This window comes from Stegostoma tigrinum, chromosome 16, assembly GCF_030684315.1.
Source record: "Stegostoma tigrinum isolate sSteTig4 chromosome 16, sSteTig4.hap1, whole genome shotgun sequence".
Classification (NCBI taxonomy): Eukaryota; Metazoa; Chordata; class Chondrichthyes; order Orectolobiformes; family Stegostomatidae; genus Stegostoma; species Stegostoma tigrinum.
The window spans coordinates 40,763,614-40,784,555 of record NC_081369.1 but is presented as its reverse complement, the minus strand read 5'-3'; the positions used below and the strand labels follow the sequence as shown (position 1 = coordinate 40,784,555).

At 41.0% G+C, this 20,942-nt stretch overlaps 1 protein-coding gene across 3 annotated transcripts in view; it reads left to right on the top strand.

The window, feature by feature from the left end:
• Nucleotides 1-622: 622 nt before the first annotated feature.
• Nucleotides 623-20,942, top strand: part of aprt (adenine phosphoribosyltransferase) — a 31,460-nt gene continuing 11,140 nt past the window's right edge. The window contains exons 1-5 of one of the 3 annotated variants that reach the window (XM_048546669.2): nt 625-963; nt 13,192-13,295; nt 14,108-14,235; nt 14,343-14,421; nt 14,828-16,258. In XM_048546669.2, the coding sequence (XP_048402626.1) occupies nt 866-963; nt 13,192-13,295; nt 14,108-14,235; nt 14,343-14,421; nt 14,828-14,967 (549 nt within the window). In that variant the 5' untranslated portion in view covers nt 625-865 and the 3' untranslated portion in view covers nt 14,968-16,258. Of the gene's footprint in view, nt 964-13,191; nt 13,296-14,101; nt 14,236-14,342; nt 14,422-14,827; nt 16,259-20,942 lie in introns of those variants that run through there. The other 2 variants (XM_048546668.2, XM_059651726.1) reach the window with 2 other exon arrangements.

Sequence of the window (20,942 nt, the reverse complement as noted above, 5' to 3'; positions counted from 1 at the left end):
TTTGTTATCTCAGATCCTCCAGCATCTGCAGTTCCCATTATCTCAGATTAGGTGGCCATTTTGTAGAATGTCTCCACTCCATCCACAAGCATGATTTCAACCTTCCAGTTTCTACAAAGTTCAATACTCTATTTTACTCCCATGCTTATGTTTCTGTCCTAGGACTGTAGCAGAAGCCCAACACAAATTGGTGGAACAGCTTATTTTCTCATTAGGCCTTTTACAACCATCTGGAGCAAACTTTAGACCATGCTTCCGTCCCCATTTTGATGTTTTGCACCCAGTGCCCCTTGATTTTCGTGCTTTTGCTTTCAGCAATTATTGCACTTACTGTGCACGAATGAATTGTTGTTTGTCTGCAACTATTGCCTATTATTTCATTACACTTATAACCTTTAATCTTCCTGCTCTTTGACCTTACATTTTGTTCCACCTGCTGTTCCCGCTCCCTATAAAACATTTACTTTTTCTTCTGTTTAAAAGAGGTCATATTAAATCCACCCTTTACTTCAAACTTTTCATGGTCCCGCCTCTCACTTCTATTTCTGAGGCTTGTAATGATATCACAAGATTGTTTTTGGACCGATGGGCTTGGTAATCTACCAACCACCCCACTCCAATGGTGAGAGTAAACTGTTACATCTAGGGCTGGGTAAGGAGTTTACTCCTCCTTTAAGAGGCTGGGAGTCGGGGTTGGGGATGGCCCCTGCTGATTTCCCACCTCCGCCAATGGCTGAGATCACCAATAGCGGGCTCAGGTTGCCAATGCCTGTTGTGTTCCGCCCTTTGTGCTGAGTTAGTACCGTCCGGAAGGGGTGGTGTAGGTGCAAAAGCCTCTCTGTGTGTGCCTGGATAGGCCGTGAAAATGTGTTCCGAGTCGGAATCGCTGGAGCAGAAGCTGCGGCTGGTACACAGCACCATCAGATCTTATCCCGACTTCCCCACGGAGGGCATCGTTTTTCGGTGAGTTTTCTCCTCCCTCCCTCTCTCTAGATCCCTTTCCAAGGCAATGTAAGCTTGTCAGTATTTGGACCTTTCCGCTCTGGAAGCGTGGCTGCTTAGTCAAGCAACAGCGGAGAAGCTGGCAGGTCCTTGTGAGTAACGTCCCAGGACTGTGAAAATAGAATGTTTGCTTTCTTAGGTCAAAGTATTAAAAACAAGAAGTTATAGCTTGTTGTGATATAGCTTGTTGCGTCTTTTCTCCAAACCTCGAATCTTATCCCTCCTAAAGTATTTGCCAGCCCTTTATAAGGGGAGTTTGCATTTATATAGTGCCTTTTTAACGTCGTGGTGATTTGTTAGGCAATACTTGGAGTGGGTGAGGAATTTCCCAGCCCTGTAATCGCGAAAATAATGAACTGTAGCATGGAGTTACATTTTTTTTAAAAAAAGGACAGAGCTCATTCCATTCTCCCTGAAAAAAAATGAGGTCGGCACAAGCTAAATATGCTGTAGTTCAAGTTAGTGATTGGGTTGTCAGAGTCTAAAGCTGGAAGTTCAAAATAAGAGTTATAATCATGAGTGTCTCTAATTAATTTCTCTTCAATAAGTTAGGTGTGGAAACGATGTTTTCATGATCAGATCTATTTAAGGGTATTAAGTAAGTCACTAATTAGTTAACTGGGAATTCAAGACTGCCTTACTAGAAAATAATGGAAATAACTGAGTCAGGTGGTATGGATGGAAACCAGAATTCATGTTCCAGGTTCATTACCCTTTGTCAGACAATTGTACAGTGCTCAAATTCATCACTAATGAACTGCAGAAGAAGACCTTTTTGCTTGTTATGTCTCTGTCAGCTTCTTTTGAAGAGCAATCCAGTCAATCCCATTCCTCAGCACTTGTTTATTTTCCTTCAAGTATTTATCTAGTTCCCTTTTTGGCAGGTATTACTATATTGAATCTGTAACCACTGTCCTAGCAGGCAAGGCAGTCTAAATACAAATCAGTCAATAATGAAAATCATTTGTACTACTTTTTCTGAAACCTCATGCAAGAGATGAGGGAATCAATGGCCAGGCTGCATTTTATTGCCCAAAGGGCAGTTCAGAGTCAACCACATTGCTGTGGGTCTGCAGTCACATGTGGGCTGGATCATTTACGAATGGCAGTTTCTTTCCGAAAAGGACATTAGTGAACTAGGTGATATTTCCCAACATTCAATTGATGGACCTCCAGACTCTTAATTCCAGATTTTTCTCTTTGTTACTGAATTCAAATTTTCTTATCTGCCATGGAGGAATTCAAACCTGTGTCCCCAGAATGTTAGATAACATTGTGAAGCTGGATGAACACAGCGGGCCGAGCAGGAAAGCTTGACGTTTCAGGTCAGGACTCTTCTTCAGAAATGGGGGAGGGGAAGGGGATTCTGAAATAAATAGGGAGACAGGGGAGGTGGATAGAAGATAGGGTGAGAAGAGACAGACAGGTCAAAGAGGTGGGGTTAGACCCAGTGAAGGTGAATGTAGGTGGGGAGTTATGGGGGGGATAGGTCAGGGAGGCTGGGACTAGCTGGGCTGGTTTTCGCATATGCCACATGCCAAAACCAGCCCAGCTAGCCCCCGCCTCCCTAACCATTCCTCCCATCTCAAGCCCCACCCTCGTCCCCTACCCACTAACCTCGTCCCCTACCCACTAACCTCGTCCCCTACCCACTAACCTCGTCCCCTACCCCCCCGACCTGTCCGTCCTCCTCGGACTGGCCTATCCCCTCCCTAACTCTCCACCTACATTCACCTTCACTGGCTCTAACCCTGCCTCTTTGACCTGAGTGTCTCCCCTCCCCCTATCCTCTCTACCCATCTTCTATCCGCCTCCCCCTCTCTTCCTATTTATTTCAGAATCCCCTTCCCCTCCCCCACTTCTGAAGAAGGGTCCAAGCCCGAAACGTCAAGCTTTCCTGCTCCCCTGATGCTGCTTGGCCTGCTGTGTTTATCCAGCTCCACACCGTGTTATCTCAGATTCTCCAGCATTGGCAGCTCCTACTATCCCCAGAATGCTACCTAAGTCTCTGGGCTAACAGTCTGGCAACAATACCACGAGGCCATCGCCTGACCCAGACTGTCTCCAGTTGTTTTGCTCACCTCCTAAAATCTGCGCTGTCTGTTGTTGACCCCTCTGTTACCTCTAGTTCTTCTGGCAGCAGTCATTATACATCAATGCCTGCAACTAATGATTCTTCCACTGCTGTAAACAGTTCACTAATTTGCTGAATCACAAACTTGTGATTTTTTTTAAACACAACTGTCAAATCTTTTCCTGTTATTATAGCAGGGTAGACCAAAATAAGCTTCTCCAATCTGGTAATGTGTTATTATCTCAAATAGCTTTTGAAAATCTGTGTATGCAGCATGGACTTCACTGCCCTCACTTGTCTTCTGTTGGCTTATCAAGAATAAACTCAAACAAGTTGGTTTATTACACTTTAACCATATCAATTATTGCTTACTTTTCAGATTTTGTTTCAGAAATTCTGCAACGAACTGCATTTTGCAACCAGCAAAATGACCCTGACTATAGGGTTAATCTTTGAACTTGTCTAATGCAAAGTTAGTGTGAGAATCTCTGGCGAGAATCTCTGGCATGAATCTCCATATTTTAAGGTGGATCTGGAAAGTGTTCAAACAAAACTAGGAATTCCTAGAGAAATTGACAACATCTGTGGAAAGAAAGCAGAATTGACGTTTTGGGTCCAGGGACACTTCTTCAGTTCTAAAAGGGTAGACCTGCTGAGATTTTCCAGCAATCTTTGTTTTTTGTTTCACATTTCCAGCATCCACAGTTCATGTTTTTTTTGGAAAGTGTTAAATGTTTTTGCAGACTATAATCGGTTGGCATTATGGTGGCACAGTGCCAGGGACCTGGATTCAATTCCACCCTCAGGCGACTGTCTGTGTCAAGTTTGCCCACTCTCCCCATGTCTGCATGAATTTCCTCTGGGTGCTCTCGTTTCCTCCCACAAGCCAAAGATGTGCAGGCTGGGTGGATTGGCCATGCTAAATTGCCTGTAGTGTTTAGGGATGTGTAGATAGGTGGATTATGCAGGATGGGTCTGGAAGGGATGCTCTGAGGGTCAGTGTGGACTTAATGGGTCGGAGGGCCTGTTTCTACACTAGTGATTCTATGAAACATTCTACAAAGCCACTGTCATGTGACTTACAAGATGTTCTTGATGACTGTGCTTCCTGCTGTGTGCTCATGAAGCAACATCACCAATGTTGGAAGAATAAAAAAATTTAAATACGATTTGTATTTCTTTGGAACTGTACACACACACACACACACACACACACACACACACACACACACACACACACACACACACACACACACACACACACACACACACACACACACACACACACACACACACACACACACACACACACACACACACACACACACACACACCCACTCGACTGACCGGCCCTTGAATCCTATTTAAACAGTGATTTGGGAAGGTAAGGATATTACCTGTGACCGAAACAACCAGGAACTGTTGCCAGCTGCAGAAAATTCATCTCTGGTTTTGGAGCTTGAGCAGTTGCTGGAGTCGCTATGGGGCACAGCTTCAAAGCTGAGAGCTACATGCATAGCATGCTCAAAGAAGTGGTCCACTAAAAGCTGTCCAGAGGGAATCAGTGACACCAAATAGGAAATGTAAAAGAGCCCTTGTGTCCAACTCCCTAATTGGTTTGGACACTGCTGAGGTGTTGGTTCCTCAGAGACAGGAAAAAGAAAATACAGGCAGGGACTATTTTCTAAACGGTGAGAAAATTCATAAAGCTGAAGTACAAAGGGATCTGGGAGTGCTAGTCCAGGATTCTCTAAAGGTTAACTTGCAAGTTGAGTTCGTGATTAAGAAAGCGAATGTAATGTTGTCATTTATCTCAAGAGGGTTGGAATATAAAAACAGCGATGTGCTTTTGAGACTTTATAAAGGTCTAGGCCCCATTTAGAATACTGTGTCCAATTTTTGGCCCCACACCTCAGGAAGGACATGCTGACACTAGAGCGTGTCCAGCAGAGGTTCACACGGATGATCCCTGGAATGGTCGGCCTAACATATGATGAATGGCTGAGGATCCTGGGATTATATTCCTTTCGAGTTTAGAAGGTTGAGGGAAGATCAAATAGAAACTTACAAGATAATGCATGCCTAAGAAAGGGTGGACGCTGGGAGGTTGTTTCCGTTAGGCAGGGAGATGAGGACCTGTGGGCACAGCCTTAGAATTAGAGGGGGTCAATTTAGAATGGAAATGCTGAAACATTTCTTCAGCCAGAGAGTGGTGGGCCTGTGGAATTCATTGCCACGGAGCGCAGTGGAGGCCGGGACGTTAAATGTCTTCAAGGTGGAGATTGATAAATTCTTGATGTCGCAAGGAATTAAGGGCTACGGGGAAAGTGCAGGGAAGTGGTGTTGAAATGCCCATCAGCCATGACTAAATGGCAGAGTAGACTCGATGGGCCAAATGGCCTTACTTCCACTCCTATGTCTTATGGACTTTATGGTCTTGCATAGTCAGAGCCAAGTCCACCGAGGGCTGTTGAGCCTGGCTAATTAAGTATATTCAAGGCTGAGACAGATTTTAAATCAGTAAACAATCGAGGATTATGTGGATAAAGTCAGGAGAGTGACATTGAGGATAATCAGATCAGTCATGATTTCATTGACAGGGCAGACTTGATGGGCTAAATTACCTACTTCTGCTCCTGTGTCATAGTGGTCTTAAGTTTATAGCACCACACACAGCTCAGCTAAATAGGAGGGAATGAAGAACAATAGTGATAGGGATTCGTTAGTTAAGGAAACAGGTATTTCTGCAGCTGAAAATGTGACTCCAGTTAGGAGCATTGCCAGGATCAGGGATCTGATAGGACAGCTACAGGACATTCTTAAGAGGAAAGGTGAATGACCAGTGATTGGGGTTCATGTTGCTAGCAGTGGTAGGAGGAAGAAGAAGAATATGGTCCTGCAATCAGAATTTAGCAGGTTAGCTTAAAAAAAAATCTAGTAAGCAGGACCTCAAATGTATTAATATCTGGAAGACACTCAGTGCCATGTGTGAGTACAGAAATAGGATAAAGCAAGTGGAAAGATGGTGCAGGAAGGAGGTCTTTAGATTCCTGGGACATTGGGGTTGTTGCACCTGTACCTTCCAGACAGGTGAAGAGAACTGGGATTGAGTTCCTTCAGGTTTTGCTGTTGGGATGGCTTTAAACCAACCTGGCAGGAGATGTGAAAACCAGGAGTGAATGTCAGAGAGGAATGTTCAGGTGCGTAAAATGCTGAGAAAAGCAGATAGCACTAGAGTAGAGAATAGTACGCTACCTGATGAAGTCAAATTAAGGAAGATATCTGAATCAGGGTTATATTGCATGGAGTGTAGTAAATAAGATTCACGAGTTGCAGGTACAGATTGTCACATAGAATTCTGATGCAATGCATTAAAAGACCGGGCATGAGGATTGTGTGTTAAACACTTCTGGGTACGAGGTGTTCAGAAAAGGATGAAAGTCAGAAGGAGTGGAGCTATTTGGTTAAGGACTGAATTATAGTGCTGGAAAAAAGTTGCCTTAGGAAGGTTCAAGGAATAATCAATTTGGCTAAAACAAAAAGGTGCCATTTCATTGCTCAGTGTAGTATATAGATCACCAACTAGTTGGAAGATTTTACAGGAAAAAAACTGCAAGTGAATTAGAGGTGCAACCAGTTTAGAATAGTTATAAAAGAAGACTTCAATTATTATAGAGTTGGATAGTTGTGTAATGAGCAGAGATAGACAAGTTCTCCTAGAATGTGTTCAGGAGAATCATTTTACTGCAGCATGTGTCTGGTCCAACACAGACATACTGGTCGACATGAAGTTTGGAAAAGAGATGGGTCACGTAAATAGTGTAGTGAGGGAACGCTTGGGAGACAGTAATCGTGGAATCACAATGCTTACGATGTTGACAGAACAGTGGATTTTCTGGAGTAATAATAAACTGGAGGTGTGCCAACTTAAATTGGGCAAGATCGGATCTGGGCCTGATAGACTGGAACCAAAGGCTAGTGGAAAAACTGTAGCTGAGAAATGGATTATCTTCAAAAGAGGAATGGCCAGGGACAGTCAAGGTATATTCTCTCATAAGGCAAATGAGTCCAGAATACTGTGGATGGAAGGTGAAGAAGAAAAGTTGTGCTTGCCATTTGTCAGGTAGAAAATTCTGCTAGAACCAAAAGCTTCAGAAAAAAGGAGGAAAAGCAAAGAAGGAATATGAAAGATACTGACAACTGATATAATTAGGAATCCCAAAATCTTCTACAGGTATGCAAAAAGTGAAGGGAGGAGTAGAGTGGAATCTGGATCAACATAAATTATTACAGGTGACAGGACTTGTGTAGAGAGCAGTATCCTCAGCCTAATCAATTAAGGCACGGTGCACAATGGCAAGGTAGTTAAACTGAACTTGAATGATGTCATTAATTAGGTCTCAGCTATAAGAATTGTGTACAGTTCTTTGCACTGCACTTTGGAAAGATGTGAAAGCATTGGAGACTGTAAGAAGTTTACAAGAATGTGACACTCTAGTTGTGAGGAATGATTGGAGAAGTTGAAGCAGAACATGAACAGAAAGGAATTGTTTCTTCCTGTGAAAGGATTGTGAATGAGAGGACACAGATAATTGAAGTAATCTGTCAATATAAACACAATCTAGCACCTTCATTATTTTAAGCATTGCTGTGATTGCTCCAGAAATTAAACTTAAATGGATAATTGTATACCTACCTGAATAATTTTTTTTAGACTGGATATCAGTCTGGCATCTCTGAACAATTTCCAATTTGTCAGTTGCCAAGCAAGGAATTATTTCTATGTACTAAAACAAGGCACAATTAATTTAGTTAATTAGATCTTCAAACAATGAGAGATTAGTTTTGGACTGATAAGTAATAAGCACTGATTGTGTAGAACATGCAGAACAACACTTTCTTTCTCACTGTATCCCAGTACATGTGGCAACAATAGATCAAACTGAAACTCATGACATGCAGTTTAAAGGATATTCCATTTGCTGTAATGAATGATTTTCAGATAAAATGGTTAAATATAAAAGAATCTGTACTTGTAATGCCATTGCAACTATAATTCCTTGATATATAACTTGGCAAAATAGCTGAACCTTTAAAGGAATATAAAGCGATGGCTCCAGGATGTCACATGACTGCCCATTGTTGATTCACTTCAGCAACATGCGATCTCAGCACACACCCCAAAGGGAGATACTTAGAGTTTTTGATTAACCCTTGGACAACAAAATGAGTCCTCCTAAATGTATTAGATTTCAAAATTTGTGAGGAAAAATAAGAGAATGAAAGGAGCCCCACAGATAATTTCAGCCTAACTAACTGGTTTGTGGAACAAAGATCCATTAAAAGTTAATATAGTAGCCATCTTTATTTGGTTCTATATAATAACACAGTTTTCAACAAAACCTTGCATGGAAGGGCTTTGAGACATCATCAGAGAGGGTTCTCAACCAGAAAGTTTGAGGAAAACAGCTTTCAGGAATTTTGCTTGACCTTTTTCAATAAGGCTCTTTCAATCAGCAAGTGCCGTTATTTTAGGACTAGTATGGCACAAACAACCCTCTTCTCTCAGACAAAGCCTGCTGTACATATTGAGTCCACCTACACAAGAAACTTCAAACTAATTGACTACAAAGCTTTAACAACTGCTAAATTCTGATTTCAAGTTTATAATTTCTTTCTCTTCATAAAAAGAGAATCTTAGAGCATATAAACCATCAGGCTTGAAACAATAGTCTGATCTTACTTTCTGTAACCCTAACCTTAGTCTTAGATTTATGAATATATTCTAAGATTTGATTGCTGAAAGCTACTAAGGAATGTGATAAATTAATTTTTGACCTGAATTTAAAACCTCTAATTTTTCTGGTTTTTTTACTTAGAAAGAAACTGGTGCTAAATGAGCTATATAAATTTGTAATTCACAGATCACTCTGCAGACATGCATTGTGTGGTTATGACCCCATTTCAGTTATCAGAACACCCGCAGTGAAGGACAGAATCTAAAGCGTAGTCTTTATGCACTGAAGCTTTTGTATACAGAGACATTCAATGCAAATCATGCATTTGTACCAATAATTCCACTTTTAGTTTGTTCCTATCTATGCACAGATGAATCCACAATTAATGCCTACTACCTCAATATTCCTATGATACACAATTTGCACTCCTGACATTTCACAGCTGGTGAAAACTTTATGAATTAGTCATGTTTTGGATAAACCTCAATACCATTTTGGCACTTTGAAATCCATGCAATATTTTAAACACAAAGCTTTAAGCATTTGGCTTTGGAATTAGTAGTCTAAAGTTGACGACGGATATTTTATTGCTGTGTCCTTATCTGGGTAAATTTTAGTTCAGACTGATTGTAAATCTAGGCACAATTCAGCAAAAAAGAAATGATCACAAAATCCCTACAGTGTGGAAACTGGCTATTTGGTCTGCCGAGACTTCCAAAGAGCATCCCACTCAATTCTGCCCGCCCCTCCCCCAATCCCTGTAACTCCACATTTCCCAGAGCTAATCCATCTAACCTACACATTCCCTGGACGCTACGCCCACTCCACCGATCTTTGGACTGTGGGAAGACATCAGAGCACCCTCGGGAAACCCACGCAGGCACAGGGAGAATGTCAAAATGCCACATAATCAGTCATCCGAGGGTGGATTTGAACATGGGTCACTGGTGCTGTGATGTAGCAGTGCCAACCATTGAGCCACCATGCTGTCCCATTTTTCTTTTTTTTTGGCTAATCCAGCTAACCTACACTTCTCTGGACATTGAACAATTCGGCATGGCCAATCCACCCAACCTGCACATCCTTGGCCTGCAGGAGGATACCTACAGACACTGAGAGAATGTGCAAACTCCATACAGACAGTCGCCAGAGACTGGAATTGTACACAGGTCTCTGTTGCAGGGATAAGAATGCAGTCATAAATATGCTGAAATGCATGTTGTCCTTCTACCTCCATTTTCTTCATTCTGTCCCTTTAATTTTAATAAACTGATCTTGTTACAATGTACCTTACTCTTAAAAGTATGAGCTGTACCCCTTTTTGTCTGATTTTTCTGTTTCTGTCACCTGAAGAAAGAAGCTATAGAGCTTCCTCAGAGTCTAAACAGCACAATTATACAGGAATCCCTATGATCCAAATACAGTATCTGAATTAAATAGTGTTTCCGATTACAATCCTGTTGAAGTCCCACCCAGCATTTAGAGATATTGTGCTAAAATTGTCACGATGCTAATAATAGTATCTCTACCTTGCCCTTTTTTAATTAAAGATATGATCAGTTAATGGCAGAATTGACTGAAGGCTAAATAGTTCTGTGTTTGTCAATGGTATTTCTGCTTATCTTTTTAATGCTCTGAAACAATTTAAATAGAACTGCCTGGACTAACTGACAGTTTGGAATTAAATATCCCCCAGTTTCATCAAATTACAGATCTATAAAATAATCTGGCACCTTCACCATTGTAGGAATAGTCTGCCACCACAGGGACTTTAATCCATTTTCACTCAACGGGCCAAAATAAAACACAAAATTGAAACAGTGTAAATGAAATCATTGAAAGTACTTAACATTTAAATATCACTTATCTGCATACTGTTCTTTTCATTGAACAAAGTAACATGATGGACTTGATCTACTGTTTTCGCCAATAAATGTTGATCTCTTTTGAATTGTCAGAAGGGGAGCATCCAGATTTTTGTGCATATGTTCTACTAACTGGTTCAGAGTGGCACTGATAGAAGCTTGAGAAGCAGGTTACTCAGAGGGAAATGGGTGAGGTGGGATGGGTTGAGGGGGAAGATGGAGTTTGGTGGAGAGGGAAAGTCAGATTACTTGAAATAAAATCAGTTTTGGGTTCAACTGTGCAGTTATGAAGTGAAAAGGATAGATTTTTAAAAAAACTTTATCATTGAACCGTGAGATAAAGTCATACAGCATGGAAGCAGACCCTTCAGTCCAATGTGTCCATGCTAACCAGGTTTTCTAAACTAAACTAATCCCAGCGAGTTTTGAGAAGATTTGTAGCTCAGGTTGAGGTTCTGGATGTGAGTTTGCTCGCTGAGCTGGAAGGTTAGTTTTCAGATGTTTCGTCACCATTCTAGGTAACATTGTCAGTGTGCCTCCGACGAAGCGCTGGTGTTATGTCCCGCTTTCTATTTATCTGGTTAGGTTTCCTTGGGTTGGTGATGTCATTTCCTGTTCTTTTTCTCAGGGGATGGTAGATTGACTTGGAGCCAATGTAAACTAGTCCCATTTGCCTATATCCATCAAAACCTTTCCTATTCATGCACCTGTCCAAAATTCTTATAAATATTGTAACTGTACACACTGCAAATACTTCCTCTGGCAGTTCATTCCATATGCAAACCACCTTCTGTGTGGAAAGGTTGCCCCTGAGGTCCCTTTCAAATCTTTCCTCCTCTCTCCTTAAACCTGTGCCGCTCTAGTTTTGAACTCCCCTCCCTAGGGAAAAGACCTTGACTATTCACCTTGTCTATATCTCTCATGATTTTTATAAACCTCTGGAAGGTCACCCTCCCAAAAACTGTCCAAGTCTACGTAGCACCTCCTCATAACTCAAACCCTCTAGTCCTGATAACAGCCTTGTAAATCTTTTCTGCACCCTTTCCAATTTAATAACATCCTTCCTGAGGCGGGGCAGTCAGAACTGAGGTTTAGATTTAGATTCTACTGTCACATGTACTCAAGTACAGGAGTACAGTGAAAAGTATATAAATGTCGCCACCCATCTTAGGTACGAAGCTACCTAGGGACAAAAACTTTGAAACAAAGTTTACAAAAGTTAAGCACGATCTTCACAGGATTAGAAGAAAAATAAAGAAATAAGGTGATAATTAATATTAAAGTCTTTCTTAATATAAAATAGAAAAATAAAGGAATAAAATTAAAAGTTCAACAGTCTTTAAGTCCTTGGCGTAGCTTGCATTCCAGGAGGACCTCGGGTGCCTGTTCTCGCCACCGCAGATAACATTTGTTACAGCATGGTAAAAGGCCTTTTGGTCAATTGTAGCTGTTTGGGCTGTTTGACACTTTTAAAAGCATCCTACATCCTTTTCAAACATATTTATTCATTTACCCTTTTAATACCATTAAATTCATCAGTAAGCCTAGTAGGCAACATTGATCAGAACATTTCAGAGGGAATTAAATTGTTACAGAAGCATATTTGGGTACACAGAATCTGTGGAGAGAACAAGATAGTTAAGATTACTAGTCTTTTCTCCGAGATAATCATCTTGTCTGAGAAAGGATCCATGTCAGAAATATTAACTCACCTGCTGTCTCCACTTGGATATGAATATTGTTTTTAAAAAAGTACTCATTTAAACTCTTAGGATTCTATTGGGTAACTATTTAAACATTTAAAAAATGTGTTTTACCAAAAATAAATATTGATACCTTGCTTTCAACTCTATACTTTCAATTATATTCACCAATGATGGGGAAAAAAGCAATGAGTAAATCTAAAGGAACAGACTGTTGTAATGTTCTGCACAATATACTGAAACGTTACTGATGACTTTCTGGGGGGAAAAAAAAAAGTAATCTTTCTGATGCAATTTTTCCCAATCTGTTTTAAATGTTAACAGCAGTAAATCAATGGGAAAACCATTTTACTATTCTATATTCTGATTCTCCAGAGACGTTGATCTCAACAGATACAGCGTTTGCTGTATTGCAGTTTACTTACTTTTACTTTGAAACATATAAAATAATCAGAGGGTTAGAGAGGGTGGATAGGGAGAGCCTTTTTCCTAGAATGGTGACGGCGAGCACAAGGGGGCTTAGCTTTAAATTGAGGGGTGAAAGATATAGGACAGATGTCAGAGGTAGTTTCTTTACTCAGAGAGTAGGAAGGGAATGGAACGCTTTGCCTGCAACGGTAGTAGATTCGCCAACTTTAGGTACATTTAAGTCGTCATTGGACAAGTATATGGACGTACATGGAATAGTGTAGGTTAGATGGGCTTGAGATCGGTATGACAGGTTGGCACAACATCGAGGGCCGAAGGGCCTGTACTGTGCTGTAATGTTCTATGTTCCATGCACTTAGCATATCTCTTTTTTTTTTCAGAGACATCTTCCCTGTTTTGCATGATCCCAAAGCCTTCAGTGCAGTCATTGACCTGTTTGAAGATCACTTGAAAAAGACATTTCCTGTGATTGATTTATTTGTTGGTAAGTCAGAGTTGTATTAAAAGAGATCTTGATCACCAAATGAGAACTTTTACAAGACTGTGGCTTGGGAAGAGCATTCAACACAGTCTTCTCACAATGGTTCCATGTCACAGATGTTGCCAACCTGGTATTAGATTCTTTTTGGTCGGCAGTGCTAGCAGGTTACCCAGTGGCAGAGTGGATCAAGCTACCCTACGTGTTGCATCCTAATCTCTGATCAATTGAATGGAAATATTGACAACAGACTTCGGTTTCTAACAAGTGGTCTGTTAAGTAAGTTGAGGATAGCAGAGTCAGATAGCTTTTCAATATTCATTAGTTCGTAATATTTTTGGAAAAGCTCACTTCATTGAAGTAATTGAGCCTTGTTAACATTAGTGCAGTTACATCCTCCCAAGTTATTGCCTTCAGAGGATGGTGAGGAGATTTTTCTTCTTTTGAAACAAAAATAAAACTTAAAAGGAAGTATAAAAGAAAGTTTGATTCTGATTAAACATGTCTGTGTTCAAACTGGTATAAACTTGAAAAGGAAGAGACCCAATGGTTAGGCTATGTTACAAAAAAGCCTTAGATATAATCTCTTAACTGCAGAATAGAATATGCAGTAGATGAAACTAGTTCATCACCTACTTTTTCCAAATTGCTTCCCACTTTCAATGAATTAATGGATAGTTGTTGTTAGTACTTCTTATTATATGTAAAAGATTAATCTTGTCTTCCCAGGAAATCTTGTATGTTTGGTTTACAAGGAGGTAATACTGTTATGTAACAAATTGCTGCTGTTACTCTTACTTTTGTGTTTGCAGGGTTAGATGCCCGTGGTTTCCTATTTGCCCCAATTCTGGCACAAAGGTTTGGAATTGGTTTTGTGCCAGTTCGAAAGAAAGGGAAGCTGCCGGGGCCAACCTTGTCTGTGAGCTATAGTTTAGAATACGGAGAGGTAAGCCATGGTGCATAATCCTGATTTTATTTTCTTAAATTAACAATACAGTCTGTTAGTGTCAGAATGTCACAATCCTTCTAAAAGGTTTGCTTCTTCATTTGAAGGCTGAAGTCGAGTTGCAGCGTGATGTTATTCAAGCAAATCAGAAAGTTGTCATTGTCGATGATTTGCTTGCAACTGGAGGTATGCAAGACATGATTAGCTTTGTGCATTACCTTTTACACTGATATGGACTCAGGTTTTGCTGGCTAGGGCATCACTGCATTGTGTTCCAAGGCCAATAGTAGTGTGGTGAAAATTATCCACCAATTTCGTTACCACAATTTGGCAGATTATTTAAATTTCAATTGTGGTGAATGCCTTTAACTTGTTTATTTTGCTAGCACATTCTGGGCTATAATATTCACAAAATGATGTGAGAGGACTACAATAATGTCAATGTAGTAACTGGGTTACTGCATTTTTTTCAGCTAAAGCTTCTTTTGAAAATCAAGGCATTGAAAAAATTCTGGACTAAGTACAAAATTACAAATATTCAATCTAAAGACAGTTAGTTAATTAAATTCTATATTTTTATCTTTTGGTGCAGGTACTCTGTCAGCTGCCTGTGACTTGCTGAACAAAACGGGGGCAAATATTCTTGGATGTTTGGTAGTGATTGAACTTAAGGCTCTGAATGGTGCAAAGAAATTGAATTGTGTGCCTCTGCACTCACTTGTGCAGTTCTAGGTTGTTGTTCCTTTTTCTGAATCAGAATTACTCTGCATTATCTCATTCTGTAATAGTCAGATGTATTTACAGTTTTGAGGGCTGATTCCATTAATTTCATTTTTAATACATAGCAATTTTGTCATATCGGATTAAAACAAAAATTTTCACTTCTTTTGATTTGAGCAGACTTATGCCTACTAACCCATACCCTTCTACATCCAACTTATACCTCAGTTAGTGTTTTTTTAAAAGGAAATTAAAATAAGTTAAAAGGTGTTAAACTTTAAAATTTATCCATTTTAAAACCATATTTTAAATGCACATGAACCATTAACACTGAACATTTGGACTGTAAAAAAGGGAAGCCACTTGTAATTTGTCATATCTACAAAGACAACTTGTGTTTTTACAGGTCACTTCTTTCCATTTCAGTATTAGTCAAAGGTTCGTTTGATGGTGGCTGTCCTCTAGAATCTGGCCCGACTGACAAGGAATGTGACGCAGTGGTAGTGTCCCACCTCTGATCTAGAGGTTTGGGTTCGAGTCCCACCTGCACCAGAGATTATTATAATGTCTCTGGACAGGTTGGTGAGAAGGAAATCCAGAGTAAACAAAAAAAAAAAGCCCAACTGACAGCTAATTTATGTCAGCCACATCATTTGAGCTGGAGATCTCAAAGGGTGTAATTTTTTGGGGTGCTGTGGGCAATTGTAACACCTCATTATCTCTGCTATGGCTGAGAACTGTGTGAGCTTAAAGACCATCTTGGCCTATAGGTGAACTACTCTCTGAGCTAACCAACCTGAGTTGATGCAGAGTGATGCCAACAGCATGGGTTCAATCCTTGCACTAGCTGAGGTTACCATGAAGGACTCTCCTCCTCAACCACTTCTCTCACCCAAGGTGTGATGACCCTCTGGTTACATTGCTACCAGTTATCTCACTCAAGACAGCAGCTCTGTCATCCGGTATGGTGGCTTTACCTTTACAAATTGAATCGTTGTGGAATCCCACAAGCTATTTAAATGTTACAGTACCTCTGTCTCAAACACAAGGTTTCGTAAGCTTGATCAAGCTGCCTGTCTTGATCTGCCAGACATCAAAGTGCGAGGCTGACGTGAGCTGACTGGTATTAATTCAGTAGGTGCAGCTCTTTATCTGCTTAACTATATTGAATTTTACTGCAAGTCTCAACTAGAGAAAGCTTGTTACAATTTTCATAATGTAGATTACTTCAATTATGTTCAGTTTTGACAAAAATAACCTTCCAAAATAAACACAAAATGTATTAAAAAGGATTTTCGATAGTTTAAGAAAGCACTTTTTTTTAATAAGGATAGAAAATTATTGCGGTGCCTGGTCATTCCTGTGACGGAAACCCAGGATTGAAGCACTGGTCTTGGTTGGATCACATTTCACAGCACAAGCTGCACTTGTGAGTTAGTCACTTTGAGGGATTAGTTGGTTCTCTCAAACAATAATGTTAATACATGGGCCAATGAAAGATCTGGACTGGTGGCAGCTCACAATATTTTTATGGATACAGGTGCAGCATTCTTTCCAATCTGCAAAAGCAAAATGTCAGAAACGTTTGTGGCTGAGAGCTGGACGTAGATTTCAATTACACTTGGAAACAATTTTCTCTGATAGTGACAATGACTTTATGCAGTCATTCTGTTTGGAGTGTAGAATGCACAGCTGACTGACCGAAGTTTTGCTCCTGGCAAATGTGAAAGTTTCCCCAATTTAAGTTTTTAATTTCACTGACTAGTATAAGAATATTTTATCTAGTTCCCCTGAATCAGTCAGCTAATCAAAACTGCTTTGTCCAATAGTGGCAGCTTATTTCAGTTCTCAACCAACTGTTTAAAAGATGTCTGTTAACTTGTTTGGTGAACAAATGGAATGGTACTATAACCAATGATACTGGATTAGTAACAGGTTCACTAGTTCCATCACAGCAAATCTGGTAACTTAGTTTCAAAAACTGACCATAAAATTTGATGAATTATTTGTAACAACCATCAGTCTGCGAGCCAACCTCATTTTTGGGTTTTAGGAATGATGGGGAACCAAGTACATCAGTGGATGCTTCAACCAGAAGGGCTCAGCCAGCTCCTGAGCCAATATTATCCCAGTCTTCAGCCAGTTCAATTCCCTCCGTGCTCATCAAGAAACACTAATAGCACTGGATACCACAAAGGCTGTGGGCCTCAAACATTCAGCCACAGCATCATCAACACCGTAGAATGGAACATTGTCTAGGTATGTCCTGTACATACACAGCAGTACAAATCCAACCCAGCCAGTTACTAAACAGTCTATTCTGTGTTATCGAAGTGGTGGAAGGTATTGTCAACACTATAAGCATCACTTGATGACATCAAAAAAACCTGCCCACTACCATTCCAGGTTCCACCAGGACCGGATCTTGTCCAGTATGGACAATATTGGATCCCAGAAGGGCAAGTAACTGCAGCTGAGATCAAGGTAGCTGTTCACATATGCCACAAGAATCCCTAACAAAACTAGAAATGGTAAAACTCTGCTGGCTGGAAGCATCAGAAAGGAAGATAGTTGCTATTGAAGGTCAATCATCTCAGTTCCAAGACATTACTGCAGGGCTTCTTACAGTAGTCTCCTTGGCCCAAACACCTTCAGATTGCTTTATTAATGACACTCCCTGCATTACAAGGTCAGAGGTGGAAGTGTTCACTGATGATCAGCTAATATTCAGTACTAGTGGTGATTCTTCAGATACTAAAAGTACCAAAACCTTGACAACATTCAAGCTTGGGCTGATAAAGGGTAAGTGGTAGGTAATGACCATCTCCAACAACAGAATCCAAGCATCACCCCTTGGCAAAACTATAACTGAATTCCCCATTGACATTCTAGGATTTACAATTTTGGGGAAAAAAAAATGGAGCCGCCATATAGCATGGCTACAAGAGCCTGTCATAAGCTGGGAATTCTACTCTAACTGAATCAGCTACTGATTCATTAAAGCATGTTCACTGTCTATAAGGCACAAGCCAATGCCTCGATGAGAACAACTCTAACAACGTTCATAAAGCTCAACTCCATCTAAGTCAATGAAATCCATTGACTACCACCTCATCTAATATCTACAACTTTTATTTTGACCCCACTCTAATGCAGTGGCAGCATTGTACACCATTTATAGCAGGTTCATTAGATAGCACTTTCCAAATCTGTGACTTCGATTACATAGAACAAGGTCAGCAGCTGCATAGTAACAGCACCACCTACAAGTTTCCCGTCAAACCTCATGCCTGACTTGGGATTAGGCCATCGTTCCTTCACTGTTGCTGGGTCAAAGCCTTGTCCTTCCTCCTTAATAGCAGTATAGGTGTACCTACGAGGTTGTGCTTGTCAAGCTGGTGGGTTTGGTTGTAAACGTTTCCTACAAACGTAAAAGATCCCATACCCAAAACCAGCAAAACTGGTGTAATATACAAAATACCGTGCAAAGATTGTGAGAAACACTACATACGGCAAACTGACAATATGGATACACGAGCACCGACATGCTACCAGGAGATATGACCAATTCTCACTTGCCTCCCTACACACAGACAAAGAGGGATACACATTTGACTGGGACAACACATCCATAACCGTACAAGCCAGAGACACACCAGGGAATTCCTAGAGGCCTGGTATTCTAAACAGGATGAGGGTGTAGAAGGATGGGTTAGTAAATTTGCAGACGACAAGGTCGGTGGAGTTGTGGATAGTGACGAAGGATGCAGTAGGTTGCAGAGAGACATAGATAAGCTGTAGATCTGGGCTGAGAGGTGGCAAATGGAGTTTAATGCAGACAAATGTGAGGTGATGCACTTCGGTAGGAGTAACCGGAAGGCAAAGTACTGGGCTAATGGTAAGATTCTTAGCAGTGTAGATGAGCAGAGAGATCTTGGCGTCCATGTACACAGATCCTTGAAAGTTGCCACCCAGGTTGACAGGGCTTTTAAGAAGGCATACAGTGTTTTCGCTTTTATTAATAGAGGGATCGAGTTCCGGAACCAAGAGGTTATGGTGAAGCTGTACAAAACTCTGGTGCGGCCGCACTTGGAGTATTGCATACAGTTCTGGTCACCGCATTATAAGAAGGATGTGGAAGCTTTGGAAAGGGTGCAGAGGAGATTTACTAGGATGCCTGGTATGTAGGGAAGGTCTTACGAGGAAAGGCTGAGGGACTTGAGGCGGTTTTCATTAGAGAGAAGGTTGAGAGGTGACTTAATTGAAACATATAAAATAATCAGAGGGTGGATAGGGAGAGCCTTTTTCCTAGGATGGTGACGGCGAGCACGAGGGGGCATAGCTTTAAATTGAGGGGTGAAAGATATAGGACAGATGTCAGAGGTAGTTCCTTTACTCAGAGTAGGAAGGGAATGGAACGCTTTGCCTGCAACGGTAGTACTTTCGCCAACTTTAGGTACATTTAAGTCGTCATTGGACAAGCATATGGACGTACATGGAATAGTGTAGGTTAGATGGGCTTGAGATCGGTATGACAGGTCAGTACAACATCGAGGGCCGAAGGGCCTGTACTGTGCTGTAATGTTCTATGTAGAACTCCATCAACAAACACATTGAATTAGACCCTGTGTACAAATAGACAATAGGTGCAGTAGACCATTCGAGCCAGCACCACCATTCATTATGATCATGGCTGATCATCCACAATCAGTATCCTGTTCCTGCCTTTTCCCCATAACCCTTGATTCCACTATCTTTCAGAGCTCTATCCCTCTCTTTCTTGAAACTATCCAGAGACTTGGCCTCCACTGCCTTCTGGGGCAGAGCATTCCATACATCCACCACTCTCTGGGTGAAGAAATTTTTCCTCAACTCTGTTCTAAATGGCCTACCCCTTATTTTTAAACTATATCCTCTGGTCTGGACTCGGCCATCAACGGAAACATGCTTCCTGCCTCCAGAGTGTCCAATCCTTTAATTATCTTATATGTCTGAATCAGATCCCCTCTCATCCTCTTAAACTCAAGTGTATACAAGCCCAGTCACTTCAATCTTTCAACATATGATAGTCCCGCCATTCTGGGAATTGACCTCGTGAACCTACGCTGCACTCCCTCAATAGCCAGAATGTCCTTTCTCAAATTTGGAGACCAAAACTACACACAATACTCCAAAGTTGCTCTCATCTAGGCATTGGCTTGTGCCTTATAGACAGTGAACATGCTTTGATGAATCAGTAGCTGATTCAGTTAAAGTAGAATTCCCAGTTTATGACAGGCTCTTGTAGCCATGCTATATGGCTGCTCCATTTTTCTCCCCCCAAAATTGTGGTCTCACCAGGGCCCTGTACAGCTGCAGAAGGACCTCTTTGCTCCTATACTTAATTCCTCTTGTTATGAAGGCCAGCATGCCATTCGCTTTCTTCACTGTCTGCTGTACCTGCATGCTTGCTTTCATTGACTGATGTACAAGAACACCTAGATCTCGTTGTACTTCTCCTTTACCTAACTTGACTCCATTTAGATAGTAAGCTGCCTTCCTGTTCTTGCCATCAAAGTGGACAACCACACATTTATCCACATTAAACTGCATCTGCCATGCATCCGTCCACTCACCTAGCCTGTCCAAGTCACCCTGTATTCTCATAACATCTTCCTCACATTTCACCCTAACACCCAGCTTTGTCATCAGCAAATTTGCTGATATTATTTTTAATGCCTTCATCAATATCATTAATGTATATTGTAAATAGCTGCGGTCCCAGCACCGAACCTTGTGGAACCCCACTGGTCACTGCCTGCCATTCCGAAAGGGACCAGTTTATCACTACTCTTTGCTTCCTGTCAGCCAGCCACTTTTCAATCCAAGTCAGTATTTTGCCCCCAATACCATGTGCCCTACTTGTGCTCACTAATCTCCTCTGTGGGACTTTATCAAAGGCTTTCTGAAAGTCCAGGTACACCACATCCACTTGTTCTCCCTTGTCC